The 20877-nt window shown below is 53.1% G+C and overlaps 2 protein-coding genes and 1 pseudogene across 2 annotated transcripts; 1 reads left to right on the plus strand and 2 right to left on the minus strand.

Moving 5' to 3' along the window:
- Positions 1–710: 710 nt before the first annotated feature.
- Positions 711–6064, plus strand: LOC101917810 (fibrinogen-like protein 1-like protein). Its single transcript, XM_027784726.2, has 2 exons — positions 711–4289; positions 5301–6064. The coding sequence occupies exons 1-2, from the start codon at positions 4232–4234 to the stop codon at positions 5933–5935; spliced, it is 693 nt and encodes a 230-aa protein (XP_027640527.1). The 5' UTR covers positions 711–4231; the 3' UTR covers positions 5936–6064.
- Positions 6065–8665: 2601 nt separating this feature from the next.
- LOC101917985 (fibrinogen-like protein 1-like protein) lies at positions 8666–10416 on the minus strand (annotated as a pseudogene).
- A 6717-nt stretch (positions 10417–17133) lies between these two features.
- LOC129783786 (sperm acrosome membrane-associated protein 6-like) lies at positions 17134–20320 on the minus strand. Its single transcript, XM_055795100.1, has 8 exons — positions 20062–20320; positions 19479–19553; positions 19076–19144; positions 18800–18823; positions 18636–18713; positions 18268–18371; positions 17612–17765; positions 17134–17282 (listed from the first exon to the last, which is right to left on the minus strand). The coding sequence occupies exons 1-8, from the start codon at positions 20318–20320 to the stop codon at positions 17134–17136; spliced, it is 912 nt and encodes a 303-aa protein (XP_055651075.1).
- Between the last annotated feature and the right edge of the window lie 557 nt (positions 20321–20877).

Consider the following 20877-nt stretch of genomic DNA (forward strand, 5'->3'; position numbering starts at 1 on the left):
GAAATGGGATCTGGTTGCCGCCTACAGCTACCTGGTGGGAGGGTAGAGAGCAGATGGAGTCGGGCTCTTCATAGCACTGTGTCTTGTTTCAGACCCCTCATTACAAGAGATATATTGACAGACTGGAGCAAGTCCAGTGAAGGCCACCAGACTGGTCTGGGGCCTGGTGCTCAGGATGTTTCAGGAGAATCTGAGAACTGGGCTTGCTCCACCTGGAGAAGAACAGGCACTGGGGAGGTCTTGTTGCTGACTACAACTGCCTGGGAAGATACAGAGGACATGGACGCAGACTGTTCAAGGAGGTGCATGGTGGTGGGATGAGAAGCAATGGATCTAATCTGGAACATGGTAATTCCAGTTAGAAACAGGGACTTTTTTTTTTAACATTAAGTTGGTCAAATACTGGAACAGGTGCCCACAGAGAGGCTGTGGGATTGCTCTCCTTAGAGGTATTCAAAATTTGACTGGACAAGGACCTGATCTTTTTTAAATCTGCTTTGAGCAGGGATTGGACTAGATGGCCTTCAGAGGTCCCTCCCAACCTAAATTATTCTATCACCCTGTGATTCCGTGACTCTTCTTGGAAGTGCACAGGGATAGGATGAGAGTCCTTGAACATAAGGGAAGGGAGGGAAATTAGAATTAGATTAAAAAACATTTCAGCCTGAGGGTGTTCAAAGACTAAAAAAAAAAAAAAAAAAGAGAGAAGTTGTGGGACATCCCTTCCTTGACATATTCACAGCTGACCCAGACGTGACCATAAGCAACGCAGTCTAAGCTGTCACTGCTTTGGCTTCGAGGTTAGAGCAGGGACACTTGGAGGTCCTCCTGGCCCTTATGCCTCTGTATTTCTGCTGGAGTACAGCAATGGTGCCAGGCCTTGTGCAGGATACAGAGCTGGCCACAGCAGAACATGCCTTGAGAAGCCACTTTGGAAGCCCACAGAGCTCTAGCAAAAGCCTCAGAGCCCATGGAGCATGAGAGCCCTGTACAGCCAGCCAGTCTGGTGTGATTTGTTCTTTCAGTGTTAACTGCTACTGTCACGGTGCTGAGGGCACCAGTAGGCGTCAATGGCTGGTGACCAGTCCCACCTGGGACCTTCATCTGGGCCTATGAGGTCTGGTTCAGCTTGGCCCTGGGCATTCAGCCCTGACCTGAGCCACACAGTGTGAGTTCCAGCCTCCAGTTCCCTCTCTGGCCTACACTGTGGGTAGCTTATCTCCTGGATGGACCACTGAAATCCGCATTGCAGCTTATCTCCAGCCCTGCCTTTTGCACTGCATCCTTTTGTCCAGTGTCTGGGACCCAGCTGACTGCTTGCCTTGCCTGGAGCTGTTGCCACCACTCAGCTCTGCTGGGATGTGGCAGGACGGAGTCCTGCCAGCAAGGGCATTGCCTCCACAGCGTACACCCTTGGCTTCTGACTGGCCTGCCCACGGAGAGCAGCCAGCCTTTGCTGCCACCAGAGAGCTTGCTCATGCCTTCATTCTCCTCCCTTGAGTCCTGCATGGTGCCCCTGCTCTGCTTCTCTGGAGTGCAGCCACTGGTTTTCCTCAGCTCCACTTCCAACCTGTACCTGCTCAGAGGTCCTCTTGCAGCTGTCAGAAGACAGAGGTCCCATGTCAGCATGATTTAAAAAACCTTTGTTTGATAGCTTTGAAGATACCATCCACTGGAACATTTGTGCTAAAGTCAAAACTGGGGTCTCTGCTGGGCTGTAGATAAGCTCTCCTCTTGACACACTGTTCTTTGAAGGAAATAGCATTTGCATCTATTTGGAGCAGCCCCATAGTGCCTGCTGTACACAGTGGCATGGGAGAACTTCTCCATGTCCTGTAAAGTCCATATTTCTGCTGCATCTGGCAGCTCTGTTGCCAGCAATAATCCCAAGGGTGGCTCACCAGCAGCAGCCTGCCCCCCAGGCCTGGCACGAGCACCCCATCACACCCCGAGGCGTTGTGTTGCTCAGTGCTGTCATTAGTCTCATGGGAACTCCTAAGTCACCCACGTCCTCTGCCCCCACAGAGGGAACATGGGCCCTCTGCCTGGGGTCCTTCTTCCCTGGGCAGCTTGGGCCCTTTTCCCTCCATAGACTTGGGAGTGCTGCTTTTGTGATTCTCCTAAACTAAATGAGACTGTGGACAAGGGCTCTCAACCTCTAACCAAGCAAGCAAGGGTGAGATCTAAGGGTTCAGATGGAAGCTGATCCAGAGATGCCTTAACTTGTAGAGGTCTGGATGCCACTGTCCATCCAGACCTGCAAGTTGCACTGCTTGATGTGGGCTCCTATAGTATGGAAGGTTTGGTGGGACCCTCAGCTTGACGCTGGCTTGCTGTGAACACCATGTTTAAAGCTGTGCCATGAAGTAGACTTCTGGTCAGGAGGCTACTGAAACCAACACCAGAGAAGAAAGTAGAAGGGCCACATCTTTATCCTCTTAAAATTGGCTTGACAAGGTGATCGAGCTGTTTGCACCTTCTGGCATGAAGAACAGCCCTCCCAAACAATCTGTCCTGAGAGCATTTTGCTCCTGTAGAGGGATCCTGGTTGACATTTCTGGGGCTGGGGGGAGAATCAACAGGGTCTCACCTGACCAAAGGCAGGGATTGGGAAAGAGTGGCAAAGGGACCCACAAGCACCTGTTTGTTACCTGGAACCATTGCTCTCTGTCTACTCAGAGCATGCAGACTGGGGTGACAGGGGACACTGTATACAGTGACTTCTGGCTGCTGGACACTGGTTCCAGTCCAATGACTTAACTCATTGATCCTGAAACCCACCAGTGGAGAGTTAGCAAGCAGGTACGTCTCTTGACCGATCCTCATCTTTCCAAGGTCACCTTTGGGATTGGGCACATAGGAAACCTAATCTCTCCTTTGCTAGTTTCTGTGTGTATGTCCCTAAAAAGCTGCATCTCTCCACTTCAGTTTGATCATGGCTCTCCAGAATTTGCTCCAAGTGGGCAATTCATGTGTAGTGTTTGTGTATCTGGGAGAGTCAATAATTGAAATCCCTCATCATGGAGGGGGCTTTTGTGGCTGGAAGGCCATGCCTCCCTCCCCTCAGGAGGTTTAGTTGTGCTGTCATGGGATCTGGAAACTGCTCGAGCCACAATCTGCAAGTGCCTCCTTGTGCCTCTACAAATAACGAGTGTGAACACAAGTGGGTGTGTGCAGTGCCTATAAAGTCACCATGGAAAGCTCAGCATGAGACGGTGCACCGCTACATTCCTGCTCTCTGCTCAGCCGTGCTGTTGTGATGGGTGAGTTATGCTCCCAGCAGCACATGTCATTCATGTGTGATGCTGGGCTCAAACAAGACCTGGCTGGGGTGAGTATACAAAGGCATAAGATGATTAGGAGGACAGCAGCCTTGATCTTGCTTGTGTGATGCGTGCTGCCAGGCACCTTGGTAGCAGAAGGGATGCTTGACCAAAGCAACAAACAACACACATGCTTGGTGCCAGCCTATGCCTTCCCAGGCTGCCTGTGCTCTGCATCCCCTTTCCTGGCAGGGCTGGTTAATGTGGAGACCCGGATTTCAACTTGGCCCTTTTCCCTTCCTGATCAACGCATATGGCACACAAGGTTGCACAAGGGTCCTTCCCCAGGCATGATGGCATCTCCTCCAGTAACAGAGCTAGCACGGGGTGTAGGGGTGCGCTGGTGACCAGCACGGAGGGTTTGGACTTGTGTCACTGTGTGGGCCCAGGAGACCTCCTCCGGTCAGCTTGGGAGTGGTATCTGTGCAGTAGGATCTAGCCTTTGACTTTGGTTTCCCAGTAGCTGCCATTGGGCTGAAGGGGCTTATATAAAAGGCTTAAGCATGATTATTCCAAAAAGAACTGTTTCTTGTGATCCCTCCCTGCTGGCAAACTCTCCCCAGATCTAACTGTGTCACTGTCCTCTCTTAGCTACTCTTGCACTGTATGTTCTGAGGACAGATCTGCAGGTTGCTGTCTGCTACAGGGAAAGGGCTGATCAGGAGGGTGACACAGCCCTTTCTCACCTTGCAGGGGCTGAGCCTCCACTGAAGCTGCAGCTTTTACCACCCTGGGAGCCCCCTGCTCCTGCCTGCACTCCGTGGCTCTGACCTCCCTGGTCCGAGCTCCCCAGGGGCTGGGGGGCTGCCCAGGGATCTCGTCAGTGATGGGCACTTTCATCCCCAGGGCTCCAGGCTGGGAAAAGTTTTCTCTGTGGGGACCTTGTCTTCCGACCCATCGTGGTGGCAATGCTTCTCCTCTGTGCAAGTGCTGGCCTAGCAGTACCCACTGCCAGCTCCCGGAGCGGTGAGTATTGAGCAGGTGGGGGGCACAAAGGTGCAGAGCAGGAAAGTGTCTCCTTAGCTCAGCGCTGACACTCAGGTCTGCTAAGTGCTAGGAAGGCCAGCTGCACCCAGGCTGATGCACAGCATAGGAACTCCTGACGCACGCAAACCATGCCAAGCCATGCTCACCTCCTTGGTGGCTCCATGCTGAAGCCAAAGGGTTTCTGCCCAAACACCATAACTTGGCAGGATTGCTCTGCAGTGCTTGTGTCTTTTTACACTTCAGTTCTAGGGTAGATCCTCCCAACATTTTTAGTTTGGTTTTTTTTTTTTTTCTTTCCTTTTCCTGTTGCAAGGAGGGTTACAGTCCCTGCAAGACCTGTGTTTCTTAAGAAAACAGAATTCCATGGGATGAATCAGAATTACCCACAGCAAATTGTCCCTCATCAGACACAAAACAAGAAAAGAAAACTAGACAGCAAATTAGTTTGGAAAGTGAGTCATGACAGATCAGTCCTGCTAACAGATAAACTGCAACAAGCTGGGGAGAGATCCCCGTGAGATCAAGGTAGAACTTAGCATTCTTTTGCAATGCCATGACCCCCAGGGAAAGCATATATTTTCATTTCATATACTCATCCAGTGGAGCATTTTGGACATTTCTGATCCTTGCAAGAGCTGCAGCTTAGTGCATCAAAGGCCTTGTGTGAGGATCAGATATACCTGGATGGCATCACTGGCATCTGGAAGATTTTTGTCCCCTCTTTTCTTGGCCAGATGCATTAGAAGGCTGCAAATGAACTAGCAAGTAATGAGAAATAGATCCTATGGCTCTTATCAGGGCCACTGTCTTAGAGACATTAGGTTGCCCTGTGCATGAGCCAGTAGAAAAGCTGCTGTGGAGCAGACCACAGATAAAACCAGCCCTTTTTGTCCTGAGTCCTCACTCCCCTACAGGATTTCCCTGTTGCCCTGACAGACTCATATGATCCTTCTCTCTCCCACAACAACCTGTTTGCCACTGCTGCTGCAGGGTTCCCCGCAGACTGCAGCCGTCTCCGCAAGACCAGCCCCAGCGGGGTGTATGTCATCCAGCCAGCAAGGTCTCCCCCAGTCGTGGTGTGGTGCGACATGGACACCGAAGGCAAGGGCTGGACTGTTGTCCAGAGAAACTCTCATGACACCGAGATCACATGGAAGCAATCCTGGACCACCTACAAGTACGGCTTTGGGAACGTGCAGGGCGATCACTGGCTGGGCACGGAGTACCTGCACCTGCTGACGCAGCAGGGCACCTACAAGGTCCGCTTCATCGTGCGGAATAAAGCCAACGTCACCCATTACGCCGAGTACGACATCTTCAGCGTGGAGAGTGAGGCTAGTGGGTACCCGCTGAGGCTGGGCCGGTTTTCTGGTGATGGGGATGACTATCTGACCCTCTATCACCCCAAGAAGGGGGGCTTACATGACAACATGAAGTTCAGCACGACCGACAGGGACCAGGACCAGTACAGTGGGAACTGCGCCAGCAGCTATGGGGGCTGGTGGTATGACAGGTGCCATAATGTCCTGCTCAATGCCAAAAAATACATCCTTTGGCCAGGATTCTGTGATAATGGCGACTGTGCATCCTCCCTCATCCTGGTCAAACCCACAGATGTGTGCTGACCGTGCCGCAGCTCCCAGCCTCCCAGGAGTTTGGGGGAGTGCCACTGTCCCCAGCTCAGTGCCCCGTTCCTGTGCCTGCCAACCGCCCCGTGCCAGCCCCGGTACATGTCCTGTGCTGCCCGCAGTGTCCTGTCCTGCCCTGTCACCCACTGAAGCACAGCAGCTCTGGGGCTCAGAGGCAACCATCCGGAGCCCTGGGCACACAGGCAGCTTCACCCAGTACCGTGGTGCTGGCTGGTGCTGGGACGCAGAAACGAGTTTGGGGTGGGTGCACCTGCTCCTGTCCTGGGGAGGGGGAGACTGTGCAAGTTCCCTTTCCTGTGCGATCGGTGTATCCCTGCTTTGCTCAGGCCCCGCTCCCTCCCCTGTACACCCCACAGCTCTGCTACCCACGCTGGGAGAAATCAGCTGCAATAAACCCTGGAGCCAGACTTCGCTGCCTTGTGTCTGCCTGCGGTGGTGATGCTGCACATAAGTGTGTGTGTATCACTCTGTCCAGTCTCTGGGGTGGTGGACCTGGGGGAAAGTAGTTCTATTATGCAGGTCCTCTCGTGGGCAAGGAGATGCACCTCCCCAAGGGATGCCAGATCTCCCTGGGACATGGAGAGCTCACCTCCCCAAGGGCTGGTGTGGTGGCTGCTGGACCAGGTCAGCCGTACTGCTGATTCTGCTCCCAGGCTGAGCTGGTGCAGAGCAGGTGTGCCATGCACCGGGTTTTTGCCCTTTTTTTTTTTTTCTGAAATATTTCAGTGTTCCATAGTGAAAGGCCTGACACTGGTTCTCACTGCTGCTGACTGCTCTCAGCATCAGCCTGTAACACAAGCTTTCCTCCCTTCGGTATGGTTGTTGTACACAGCTAAATACAGCTGCTGTGGCTAATTCTGTCTGTGGTTTGGTTCTCAGGTCTCTGGACACAATACTTCTTCCAATGGCTTTTTCCAGCCACTGTGCACTGAACTGTGGCTGTAAGGCAACAATTAGTAAACAGGGCCAGCAAAGCCCAGCATCTTGCAAACCCCTCACCCGTAGTTTGCTCCTGTCCATGGCTGGGTGCTTGCTCTATGCTGGGAAAGGGAAGAAACCACCACATACTGGAGTGTGGAGAGGATGGCGGGCTCCCTGAGGGTGTGAGAGATGTGTCAGTCCTGTTGGATACTGCTGCAGAGGGGAATGTAGCTATGGATCTCCTTTGCCATGAAGGCACGTTCGAACTTAGGGCTTGAAAGAAGCCATGGTTCCTCTCTTCTGTCTTTGGAAAAAAAAGCTGAACTTGAGGAAGTCTTGTGGCTGTGAATCCTGAACAACTTGGGACTCTCGGGCCAAGATATGTGACTTGAGGTCTCAGGGGCACCCTGCAGAGTTATGACAGTGCCATGCTCCTGAAGAGGCTGCACAGGCAGCCTCGGCTTCCCTGGAGGCATCTGTGGGCCTGCAGCCCTGTTGCATGGGATGATGACTGTGTGAGGGTACTGCTGGTTGGGAAAGGCTTCCCAGTTTGAGCTGATTTGAGAGTAACGTTTCTGGACTGAGATATGCCTGCTGGTTTAAAAAGTAATTTGCACTCCACGTGGCTGGAGGGGAGAGGCTTGACAGAAAAGGGCCTGGGGTTCCTGCTGAACAGCAGCTTGCTCAGGAGTCAGCAGAGCACCCTTGCAAGTACTGAAGGTGAACTGCACTGTGGGCTGCATTAGCAAGAGTGCAGCTCCCCTCTGCTCTGCACTGGGAGATCACATCACAGACACTACGTCCGCTATTGCGCTATCCAGTGCACAGAGATATCACCACAATGGAACAAGCCCATATGGACCCAAGCTGATCCAGGTCTCAAAATTCCGGGATCCCTGACATGTTAGGCTGCCTCAGCTCTTAACCTGCCCCAGATATACCAACCATGCAGTGTGCTGATGCCCTCACAGTGCTGTTGTCCCTTTCTTCCCTGTGCACTCTTCCAGTTACCTCCCAAGGCCTGGGCTAGCATTCACAAGTTTGACAAGGCAGGATGATGCTGGTCTGACCTGCTGTCTGGCTACCTCCAGGTCATGGCTGGCAGGGCTGAACTGAGCTGATGCTTCTCTCCGACTCTGAGTACTTGCTCTTGGCCATGTGGTACTGCATTCCCTTTTTTGAAAGATCCCCACCTTGAAACCCAACTCTCTTCTTTACGTGAAAGTTTCATCTTTAATTCCTCATTTTAGTCCTATGAAAAATTTTCCCTTCAAAAATCTTTTCTTACTGCACCAGGAGCCTCAGGTCTGGTCCTGGCAAGAAACTGGCAGCAGTTGCAAGAAGATCCCGAACAAATGAAGGACATTTGCACATGTCTGTGCAGGCTCTGAAAGCAATTTTATTCTGCAGGATGAACACAGACTACAGGAGGAATATGATGTGTACATGGCCTGCCTGGATTCTTAGCAGCTTAGGTCAGGTTAGCTAGTGATGGGTGGTATTTTGCTGCTGAAGTTATCTGCACCTGCAAAGCAAAAAGAGAATAAGACCTTGCTGGGTCAGGAGGTTTTTAGGTTTCTGAGCACAGTTTTCTCCCCAGAAAGGAACATGCTAGAAAACCACAGTGTTTATAAGGAAAAGAAAACAGCTCTCGATATACAGGAACAATCCCATTCACCCCCAGCTCCCCAGCCAGCAACATGGGCCCCAACAGGGCACTGGTCGGGCCCCAACAGGGCACTGGTCTGGCCCTGTGCCCTGTGCAGACAGGACAGGGAAAGAGTACTAATGGTATAAAGCTGGTTTGATGAGGATGGCAGAAGCTTTGCAGTTCCGTTTGCACAGGCTGCCCCACGTTATGCCCCCCTTGACATTCAGCTGTACAGAATAACATGCCGAGTACCACCACCCGCCTCCAGAGCGGGAGGCACAGTTCCCTCTGTAAGTGTCCTGATCCAGATCTTTTGTGGAGAACTTCATGTTGTTGTGCACATTCCTGGGATTGTCTGAGGTCATGGCATCCCCTGCTGTCCCCGAGTACGTTCCCAGCCTCAGCCGGTAGCCGTGGGACTCATCCTCCAGGCTGAAGAGGTTGTAGTCTGCAAACTTCATGTCATTTGCGGCATCCCAGATGACAAACCTGACCCGGTAGACCTTCTGCTTGGCGATCTGATAGATGTACTCAGTGCCCAGCCAGAACTCGCTGTGCACGTTCCCAAAGCCGTACTTGTAGGTGCTCCAGGACTCGGCCCAGGTGATCTCCGTGCTCTGCCGGTTCCTCTGGATGACCGTCCAGCCCCCGTCCATTGCATTCATTTCGCAGTACACCATGAGGTGGTGAAGCCCTTCAGTCTGGATGATGTAGACTCCACTGGGGCTGCCAGCAGGGATCTCGCTGCAGTCCTTGGGCCAACCTGGAGCAGGAGAGAGGGCAATTTAACAAAAGCCTGTGTGACAGGACAAGGCCATGTTTCACCCTGTGGCAGTATAGAGGGACATCTGGCCAGAGAATCTGGGGGATAATCAGTTGTCCCAGTCCAGAGAGGTCAATGTGCTTGGCTGGAGGTGAGAGTGGGTTGGCCTTATCCCTCTGTTCCTCTTCCATATGGGATAACTAATGAGGCAGCCCCAGTGAAAGGCCCCAGACCCACTGGACTATGCTGGTATCAGCCCAGGAGACTGAATATGGACACTAGTGGGCTCCTTTAGGTCTCCTGAAAAAGGGGTTGTGTCACTAAAACAGTCACACTGGGGAGGAAGGTGAAGAGGACATTGCCCCCCACCTGTGACTGAGAACAGGAGAAAAATTACTCCTTCACAGACACCCCGATCAGTCTGCACGGTGTATATACATGCACACACCCACAGCACGGCAGCCTGCATTGGTACACCTCCTTACACCCACCACCCTCCATTCCGGAGCAGGGCCATGGCTGGGGATGGTGCAGCACCCTTCCCCACCCAGATCGGGCTGCATGAGCACACAACACTGGATCCCCGCTGTGCTGGCAGGTATGGTCTCCCCATGCCTTCAGCTTGCTTGCTACAGGACCTCCCGCTGGAGCTCAGGTCAACCTGCCGATGGGCAGAGCTCCTCCCTCCAGCTGAGCAAAGCCTGGGCTTGGTGCTGTGTCTCCCCAGCCTGCCTGCTTGTATATATGCTATGGTGGTGTCCTTTGAATCTGAGGCATCATAGCACACCCTCTGCCAAGTGTCATTTTACCACGGCTCCACTGGCCCAGGGCATGGGCTGGGGCTGTTCACCAGCCAGGGCTGACCCAGACCAGGGAACTGAAAGGAGTTGGTGAGAGCACTGTGATGCCCATAGGATGCTACATACTGGTTTTCTTCAGAGCACTCGCCGAACTGTTGGAGGGAGATTTCTTGAAGACGTTTAGGGTTTGTATATGCATGGAATTGCCTGGGGCAGCCAAGACCAGCACGCAAACGAGTAGAAGGCTCTGGGCTGCTAGAAAGGGAAAAGATGGAGAAAACATGAAATGTCACCCTCCCTCCGGAGAGGTGAGAAATCCCATGGCTTCAGTACTACACAGTGTAACATGACCATGTGAGGTGCAGGAGGGCACCAAGCCTGCTGGGCGGCATCAGATTGGTCCATGGAAGCTGCAAAGCTTGCTAAAAGGCCTCAGTTCTTTTGCCCAAGGGGTAGAAAACCTTGCCTTTTCCCCTTGGCCAGCTCCTGAAAAGTCATGCACAAGATAGTTTTGGGTGGAGCAAAGCACCCAACAACCCACTGAGCCAAGTTTCATTCTGGACCTCTGAAGCAGGGGACTGGCAAGGGTGAGCAGAGCACAAGCTGCTGATGTTCAAAGGGGTGGCAGGTGATCATGCCCTCAGAGGGCACTGGTGCCACTGCTCCCCATCGGTGTGTGAGGACCAGTGCACAGAGCCTCTCCCTATTGCTGCCCTACATGTGTTCCTCCCATTGCTAGCAAGAAGTGCCCCGCTTCTCAGCCCCGTACTCACCCATGGCGTCCATGTGGGAATGCCCTCTGGAGCACAAAGCTGTGGAGTGGCAGGTCCAGAGGTATTTGTAGTGCTCCCTGCAGTGGGTGGGGTGAGTGGGCCCAACCCTCCCTCCCGGCTTCCTTTCTCCTGTAGAAGAAAATCAGGCTACGTCTCCTTTGTGTCCTTAGAAAACAGAAGCCGAGATGAAGGTGCCTGTGGTCATAGGCACATAGCTCCCTAAGCTGCAAAGAAAATACCCCCCCATGCCAGCAAGAGTCCTTGGAATGATCTCCTCTGTGAGTGCTTAGCTCCTTGGATGGAATTTCCCCTGGGAACAGCGTATTTGGGAGCTTTGAAGAGTGCAGCTCAGTAAATAAACACTTGAATGCCAGTCACCAGCCAGTGCGGAGAGCAAACACTGGGGATGTCCCCACCTGCCACCATTACAGCAGGGTGCTACCAGGTCAATTGGTTCTTGTTTAATGTGCTTTTGACAAGCCCAGCCCAGCTCTTGGTGGGGAAGTCAGAGCAGCCCCGAGACTCCCAGAGGGACTGGCTGATTGTTGTGGGACAGTATTTGGAGCGGCTGGTGTTTTCGGGATGGCATGACAGCAGAGGATAGTGGTGGAGGTGATCTTCATCTGGGGGAAGCAGGAGAGCTCTCTATTCCGCAGTGGTCCATAGTCCTGATCTGCAAGGATGCAGCTGAATGGGTCTGCTGAAAGACACTGGTTAAAGTTTCTGTGGGCCAGTTGAGACAGCTGCAGTCTCTGGGGCACTCGGTTTGGGAGACTGGTCAAGCAGGGTGGATGGATACAGATGAAAGCAAATGTCTGCCCAGGAATGGAGTGAAACTGAGTGGATGGAGAGCAGCAACAGGGATCTGAGCTTGTACAGAGGGGAACAGGGGGATCTGAGCGTGCACAGAGGTGGAAGCAGAAAGCTTGGCCCTGTGTGCATGGAGAGGATGGAGTGGATCTGAGTGTGCGTGGAGGGAAAATGGGGGGCAATTGAGGGTATGGAGAGGGACTGGAAGGGATCTGATGGTGTAACCTGTAGGAACTGGGCACCCACAGAAAGGATGGGTGGGATGTGAGTGTCAATGGAGGGCAACAGTGGGATGTACACAGATGGGAGAAGTCAGCACTAAGCAGACACTGAAAGGAACAGAGAATGTCTGAGTATTCAAGGAGGGGAACAGAGGAGATCTGGGTGCGTACAGAGGGAAATGGATGGACACTTGAGCATACAATGAGGGGAATGGAGATCTCCTTTGTGAAAGGAGGACAACAGAGGGTTCCAAGAGAGCACAATGAGGGGATATGAAAGGAGCTGGATAGGAATGGAGAGCATCTGAGAGTGCTTGAAAGTGAACAGAATGAGTCCAAGAGGATATAGGAGCACCCAGAAGGTAACAGAAAGAATTTGAAAGCAGGTAGTGGTGACATAGTTTGGATGTTAGGCACTCAGAAAGGATGGCAAGAGCTGGGGGGTGCACCAAGGGGAGTGGAGGAGATCTGAGCATGCATGGGTTGGAACTGCTGGGTTCTAAGGCACAGGCAGAGGAGCAGAGAGGATCTACAAGCACTCAAAAGGGAATGGAGGGTAATTGGGGGTCCACAGAGAGAAACAGAGGGAACCTGAGCATGCATAGAGAAGAACAGAAGGGACCAAAGAGGCATGTGGGGGAATAAAGAGTTCCTGGAGGGGATCTGAACGGACACAGAATTGAATGAATGGTTTTGATGTGCCCTTTGGTGGTCCCCAGGATCTGCCCTCTGGTTCAACGCAGAGGCTTCCATTTGGTCCTCTTGTCTCTTTAGAATCACTCCATTTACCTTTTGGTCCATCCAGAAGAAGGTGCACCTTTGGAGGCCTCCAATTTCCCTTCTGCACACTTCTGACTTCTCCATTTGTTTTCTGGTGCCACTTAAGAGCCCCCATTTTCTTTGAAGTGCTTCCCAGTGTCCTACCTTTGCTTTCCTTTTCATGCCAGAACCGTCCGAATGCCCTCAGGTGCTCTCCAAGCCCTCCACTGCCTTCTCTTGCCACCTCATTGGGATGCAATGGCAAGATGTGAAAGGACCTCCTGAGATCACCTGGTCCAGCCCCCTCCTCAAGAAAAGTCAGCTACAGCAGGCCACCCAGGAAAGTTTCTGATTGGGTTTCGAATATCACCAAGAATGGAGACTCCCTCCCTGGGCAACCTGTGCCAGTGTTTGGTCACCCTCACAGTGAAAAAGTGTTTTGTGTTCAGATGGAACTGCCTGTTTGTCAGTTTGTACCCACTGATTCTTGTCCTGGCACTAGGCACCACTGGAAAGACCCTAACTCCCACTTCTTCATTCTGTCCCTTCAGATATTTATAGACATTGATAAAATCCCCTTCTGAGCTTTCTCCTCTCCAGGCTGAACAGTCCCAGCTCTCTCAGCCCTTCCTCAAAGGAGAGATGCTTCAGTCCCTTAATCATCTTCAAGACCCTTTGATGGACCCTCTCTCACATATTCATGTACCTCTTGCACTGGGGAACCCGGAACTGGACTCCAGGTATGGCCTTAGCAGCAGAGGAAAGGATCACCTCCCTTGACCTGCTGGCAATGCTCCTTCTAATGCCGCCCAAGATGCTGTTGTCATTCCTTACCATGACCACTGCTGGCTGATGGTTGGTTTCTTGCTCACCGGGATCTCCGTGCCCTTTTTTGCAGACCTACCTTGCAGCTGGATGGCCTTGGGATTGACTCCTGGAGTACACCACTGGTGTCCAGCTGGACTTTATGTCACTAATCAGCACTCTGGGCCTGTCCATTCATCTTTTTTTTAGTCCACCTCCCTGTTCACTTATTTAACCCATATTTTGCCAGTTTGTCTGTTAGGATGTTTGGGGAGACAGTGTCAAAAGCTTACTAAAATCGAGGTAAACAATATCCACTGCTCTCCCCTCATTCATCATGCTAGTCCCTCATTGTAGAAGATGGTCAGGCTACTTAAATACGATTTCTCCTTTGTAAATCCACGATGACTACTTCAGATCACCGTCTTGTCTTTCATGTGCCTGGAAATGGTTTCCAGGACTAGCTGCTTCATCAGCTTCCCAGGGATCAAGGTGAAGCTCACCAGCCTGTGGTTCCCTGGGTCCTCCTTCTTGCTCTTGAAGATAAGAGTGACATTTACTTTCCTCCGGTCTTCAGACACTTCTCCCAGTTGCCAGGACTGATGAAAGATTTTTTAAAGCAGCTTTGCAATGACATTGGCCAGCTCCCTCAGCACTTGTGGGTGCATCCCATCAGGGCCCATGGACTTCTGTACACACAGTTGGCTTAAGTATTCCCTAACCTTATTCTCTTTCACCAAGAGTATGTCTTTCTTACTTCAGATTTCCCCCCTGATCTCTTGGGCCTGGAATTCCTTAAGGTTGGTGGTCTTCCCAGTAAAGATAGAAGTGAAGAAGTCATTGAGTACCTTGGCCTTTTCCATGTCCTGCGTCACCAGGACTTGTGAATGGGGATTCAGCAGCAGACCCACATTTTTCCTAGTATTCCTTTTGGTTTTATACCTGTCGATATCTTTCTTGCTGCCCTTCACACCCCTTACTAGATTCAACTCCAGGGCAGCCCTGGCTTTCCCAACGCCATCTCTGAATGACTGGACAGCATCTCTTTATTCTATTGGCCATCATCTCTTTATTCCATTGACCATCATACCATGCTTTCCTGACCACTTCCTTTATATGTCTGAGTTTACTAAGGAGCACCTTGCTCATCCACACAAGCTTTCTGCTACTTTCGCTTGATTTCTTGCTTGCTTGCAGGAAACATATAATAAAAATGTCCCCTGTCTCCATCTAATTTTGGTTTTGGGGTGAAGAGTGTGGGTTGGTGGCCCCTACTTCCATGGGATCCTCTGCTTGGGGTGGCAAGCTGTGTGCTGCAGAGCATGGCACACCTCTGAGGATGCTGGTACACTCTGGTGCACTGCCAGCCTCCTCTCTGAAGGGATAGCCAGGCCTGAGAGCTGCCCCAGTCTCTGGGGAGGGGCCATTCTGGCTGCCTCATCACTGAGACCCTCAGTCAGCCCCAACGTACAGTGGGCCATAAGGGCTCATTCTCCCAGGTCCGTCCATTTGGACGGTCTCAGGAACTGGATTTTGTGCCTGGCAGCTGATGGCTTCTGTGCTAGAGCTCCAGCAAGGCTGTCTGAGCTGCTGCTGTGCAGCTGAGCCCCCCACAAACCCCTCCAGAGCATGCAATAAGGAGTCAGAGTCCTGGAGGACACACTCACTGCACTTCACGTAGCAAATGACCTTGTAGCAAGCCCTCCACTGTGGGACTGCAGCAATCCAGCGCTCTTTCTGCCCTCAGCTGCTCCATGTTGTGCTGAGCCCCTCCAGCCATGGCCTGGGGCACAGACAAGGAAAGAGCCCAAGAGGTCTGAGAGGAAAGGAGAGCCCATGCCTGGTGGCTGCATCTTTCTGTCATCCTCCTTTGCCAGTTGTGTATGTTTTTGTCGTCAGCACCCAAGATAGGAAGAACTTCATCCTCTTCCCTTTGCTTCACACAGCCTGATGGAAAACTGTGACTGAAGGGAGTGTGATTTGCACCCCGCTACCCCCTCAGCCCACTCGTTAGCAGCAGAAGAAATAGGCAGGGATCACAAACCCAAAGTGTGTTCCTAATGGAAAATGTTAGTATTACTTGGATGAGAAGCATGAGCTGCAGCCTCCAGGAGGAGCACATGGTGGTTCTGTTGGGTATCAGGCAAGAGGAAAAGGTCCATTCTCGGGTGAGGGTTGGCCTCTGTGGGATGGGATGGGATGGGATGGGATGGGATGGGATGGGATGGGATGGGATGGGATGGGATGGGATGGGATGGGATGGGATGGGATGGGATGGGATGGGGGGCACAGACTGGGGCTTCAGCCCAGAGATTGCTGCTCAGCCATAACCTGCACTGACAGCCCAGCAGATGTAAACACAGCTGGAGTGTCCACCCAGGTGGCAGAAGCATTTTACCAGTAGCTTTGGACTGAATACGCCGATGGGATTGGGGCATACTCTGTGTGTACTGCAGTTGTAGCCTGTTTTGTCATGTTTTTCTGGTAGTTGTTTTTTCTAACATAAGTCTAGATATGTTTAAAGGCAACATAGAGCACTGAAGATACTGTGATCACAGTCTAAGGGTTTTAGAGTAGTTTTTTTTCTAAAATCTCTTCTTCAAGGAATCATATAGCATTCTTCTTCCACTGTTTGATCATTTTGTTACAGACATAATGACTGAAAAATCTGTAGCAGCAGTTTATTCAAATTACCAAATTGAGTCAACTGGGTTATACAGTGGTATAAAAGTAAATATGTGACAAAATGGTTTCAGGCAAAAAAAAAAATATCAGAGGAGAAAGTAACTTGGCATTTGTAATGGCCATGACATATAAAGGTGTAGTAATACATCAGTATCAAAAGAAAGCTTTCCTACAGGTAGCAGACTGACCTTCCCTTAGTGCTGGCTGTTGAAATGCAGGGTCAGGGGTTTTGGGACTGTATTTTGGACTGCTTGTGCACTGCCTGTTACACAGTTTTTCTGTACACCAGCCCACAGATTTCTGTGTGCAAGCCCAAAACACCCAGATCTCTATCTCCAGCGTAATACACTTTTTTAGAACTCTTTGGTTCTGCTTTTAGACTGTCCTTATTTGCACATGCCATCCCCAATACAAGAAAGCAATTGTGGAAATGTTGGTCCTTAGGGGTGGATCCACGTGTCAAGCTCCTCTAGGGTGATCCCGGGCATGCGGAATCCTCTGAGGGACCTTGTTGTCCAGGTCTGTCAGATGTCTGGGGGTCACTGCGGTTTGTGAGTCTCCAGCATTGACAGGTGGCCCTGGAAGGCAGAAGGGGGAATAGAGAAAGGGTGGGGATGGGACAGGGGGGAGGAGACCCTGTATCTCCATCTGAGGAGAGGGGGATCATGAGGAATCTGGGGGGCCCAAGGGGCAATTTGGTGGTCCTGGGGGCAACTGGTGGGTCTAAGGGTGAAAGTATGGGACCACGGGGTCAACTGACTGTAACTGGGGCGCCTAAGGGATAGTGGGTGTTCTGGAGACAAGGGGGAATGGCAGGGTCTCAGGGATAATTAGGGAGTCTGGGGGCAGCAGGGAAGCCTGAAGTGGTGCTGGGTGCAAGGGAGGTGTCCTGGAACGGGTCAGAGGACAGTGGGAGTCCCAGGGGGACATAGTCCATGGCTTGCAGTCTATCGGGATTTTGGTTAAGGTTTACCAGGTCAGGAGGACTCACACCAGCAGCAGCACGAGCGCCATGGAGCCAAGTGCCAGCCCCAGCAATACCATGTGGCGCAGGCGGGTCTTGCTGTGGGGCCAATGTAGCACAGCTCTGAACCGAGCCTGGAGTCTGTGCTCGTCCTCCACACTTCCCTCTGATACTGTAGAGACACAGACACCTCGGGTCATGGGGCACTGCTTCCCAGGGACCAGGTGTCCTTTTGTAGGACCTGCTCCCGCCACAGACCTCACTGCCCTCTGGGACCCAGGCATCTGGGGGTCCCTGCTCCACCCCATGTGCCCCACTGTCCCCAGAGAAGCCAGGCATCAGGGAACACCTGCTCCACTACACCTGTCCACCATGGACCCAGGTGTACTGGCACCCTACTCACACCCCATGCACCCCCCGCCCATGGGCCCAGGTGTCTGGGGTGCTACTTCACCCCACACTGCTCACTGCCCCCAGGGGTACTCAGGTGTCTGGGCGCACCGTTGAGGTAGAAGTACTTGCGGACCAATGGCTCATAAACCTCCCCCAGGGAACAGGCGATGGTTCCTGGAATGGGGTCATGGATGATCAGAATGCGAGATCCCTCTGTGCTTCCCTGCAGCTCCTCAAACAGTGTCAGGTCCTGTGTGTACAGCTGGGGAAGGGGGGGAACACATCAAGGCAGCCTGGTCCACCAGGTACATGAAACAATATACATGTGCATGCAAAGGCACACGTGTCCTGCACATGCTTGTCATGTCCCACGTGATGAAGCATGCTTCTTGTACCCTTTACTCATGCATGTGCATGCACCTTATGTCCCACGTGCTCCTTGTGCTCTTTGTATGCACAGAGGGATGCACAAGCAGAGCAAAAGCCACTTCCTTGCCACACGTGTGCACACAAGTACACATGAATCTGCAAACACAAGTGACCTGCCTCTTGCTTGTGTGCACCTTTCACATGGGCCAGCACTTGCTTGCATCCTGTGCATGCTTACACACGTGCTACTTATATCTACTGTATAAGCCATACCTGTATCTATGGATTGTCCTTATGGCAAGCGCACAACTGTGTGCATGCAGGCCTTGCTACCCAGGCCCAGTCCTCTCTTGAATGTCTGTGTACACCCTTGCACAAGCATATATGCAACTCACGTCCTTGGCAAACATCCAGGTAACGGGCAGGCCAGGGAGGGTGGCAAAGGGCACAGAGCAGTGCAGTGTGACGGTTTCATCTGTTTGGGCCCGCAGGACCTGCACTGGGAGCATTGAGAAGCATGTGAGTTCACATCTACTCATGCACTTACAGGAATGAATGTGCTCCTGTGTGACTACAAGTGCTCACGTGCTCGCAGTAGAGGTGCACAGGCATGCACCTCAGCACACTGCTGTGCGTTCATGGTGGGCCCAGCAGGCATGGCCACACATGAGGAATGGCAGTTGCCCCCAGAGACCTGGAGGCACCCAGCGCCGGGGTGGGACTTAGACCAGCCTGGATGCCTGGGTCTACCATGTCCCCATACCTGGGCAATCCAGGGGAAACTGGCAGTCCACGAGGCGGCAGGTAGCACACTGGAAGACACGAGCAGCTGGCTGGTATCCTAGGATGGAGAGACTTGCTGGTCCCATGGGGATGGGAGATGTATGAGGCGACAGAGGGTGGCAAGACAGAGAGACGGGCACTCACCACAAGGTGGGACACAGGCTGGAGCTGGTGGAGAGGAAGCAGCATTAGACTGGGGATCACTGGGGATCCGCATCCCTGTGATGAGCTGTTTGGGCTCGTCCCTTGTCCAGCCCAGATGGGATCCCCAGGGGTTTCTTCAGGATGGGGGTGCCCAAGGTGGGGGTCCCTGGGGTGTAGATGTCCATGGTGGGGGGGTCTGTGACAGTCCCTTTAGTGGGGGTCCTGGAGAATTTCCAGAGTGGGAGTCTTGGGTGGGCGTCCCCACTGGCCCCATACCTTTCTCCAGATGGCTCAGCTTCGCCCAGATTACGTTGACGGCTGCCTGTAGAGACACCTCAAAGGGCTCTGTCCAGAAGGCCAGGTAGACAATGTAACCTCCCTCTGATCCCCAGAATCCCTCCTCAGACCCCACAGATCCTCTGTACTTGCCTCAACCCCATATGTCCCTACTGGAGTTCCATATATCCCCAAATACCCCCCCAACACCCCGCCCCTCCCCCCAGAAGCTGTATACCTTGAAGCCCACATACCCTCAGGATTCCCCAGCTATCCCCTTACAGCCCCAGACCTCCATATCGTCTTGTATTTCACCACACCCCCCATTCAAGGCCTCCGTGTCCTATCCCCCATGACCCATGTCCTGACCCTACCCCTCACATGTCCCACATCCCCTGCTCACTCGTCTTGCTCTGCTTCTCCAGAAAATGCAGGGCATCCATGACGATCTCCCGAAGTACATCACGCTGCCCCGACCCTGCGACCAGTACAGGTGTGCTGAGACCAGTACAGGGTTGGGATTGGAGGTTCAGGGATGGGAGGGTCCAGTAAGGGCTGGGAGTTCCTGGGGGTTCCTGCAGTCCTGATCAGGGTTTAGGGATACTGGGGAAGGGTCAGATATTCTTGGGGATTCCTGAGGTCCTAGGTAGGGCCAGGGTGTCCTCAGTGTCCCTGTTCTGGTTTGGGTGATTCTCAGGGTCCTAGGCAGGGTTGGGGTTCCCAGAGGTCCCTGAGGTCCAGGTCAGGACTAGGGAGACATTGGCATTGTTGGGAGTCGTAGGGTGCCTGTCTGGGGTGGGTCCCTGGGGTTTCTGTTTAGGAAAGGGGTCTTCAACTGCCAGGGATCCCGTGTCAGTATGAGGGCATCGGTTGAAGTGGGAAACCCCAGACGGCTCTGGGATCCTGTTCAGAGTGGTGGTCCCCCTTGGGCTGGAGGTCCCTGGTGGGATGGAGGTGCCGGTCAGGATGGGGAACCCATGACGCACCCACAGTGACAGAGGAAAGTGGCTCAGCAGCCTGGGCAAGGGCCTCAAGGCAGCGTTGATGTCGAGGGTCCTTGAGGGGGGCCCCAGTAATGTCATGGCAGAGCTGTTCGCGCTGACTGGGAGGCCCAAAGCAGAGCAGGCAGGAGTGCACCGCAGGGAGCCAGGATGCCAGGGCCACCCATTGCCGCAAGGCAAGCCCCCCTGCCTTGATGCCTGGGTTTCCAGGGAGCCAGGGAGCCAGCACCCACCACCACCCCATGGCCACAAAGTACAGCACCCAAATGCTTGGGTCCCCAGGGAACTGCAGGGTTCCCAGGTGGAGCCCAGGCGCCTGGATACCCAGGAGACAGTGGGGTTCCCAGGTGGAGCCCAGGCGCCTGGATACCCAGGAGACAGCGGGGTTCCCAGGTGGAGCCCAGGCGCCTGGATACCCAGGAGACAGCGGGGTTCCCAGGTGGAGCCCAGGCGCCTGGATACCCAGGAGACAGTGGGGTTCCCAGGTGGAGCCCAGGCGCCTGGATACCCAGGAGACAGTGGGGTTCCCAGGTGGAGCCCAGGCGCCTGGATACCCAGGAGACAGTGGGGTTCCCAGGTGGAGCCCAGGCGCCTGGATACCCAGGAGACAGCGGGGTTCCCAGGTGGAGCCCAGGCGCCTGGATACCCAGGAGACAGCGGGGTTCCTATGTAGGTCCCAGATACCTGGGTCCCCCCTTGAGAGGAGTGGGGATACCTAGACATATGAGTCCCCTGGGGTGTGTCGGCTGGAGAATGGGCTCCCAGACCCTCATTTTGGTCTCCCCAGATTTTCTGCCTTCA

This window comes from Falco peregrinus, chromosome 2 (genome assembly GCF_023634155.1).
Source record: "Falco peregrinus isolate bFalPer1 chromosome 2, bFalPer1.pri, whole genome shotgun sequence".
Lineage (NCBI taxonomy): Eukaryota > Metazoa > Chordata > Aves > Falconiformes > Falconidae > Falco > Falco peregrinus.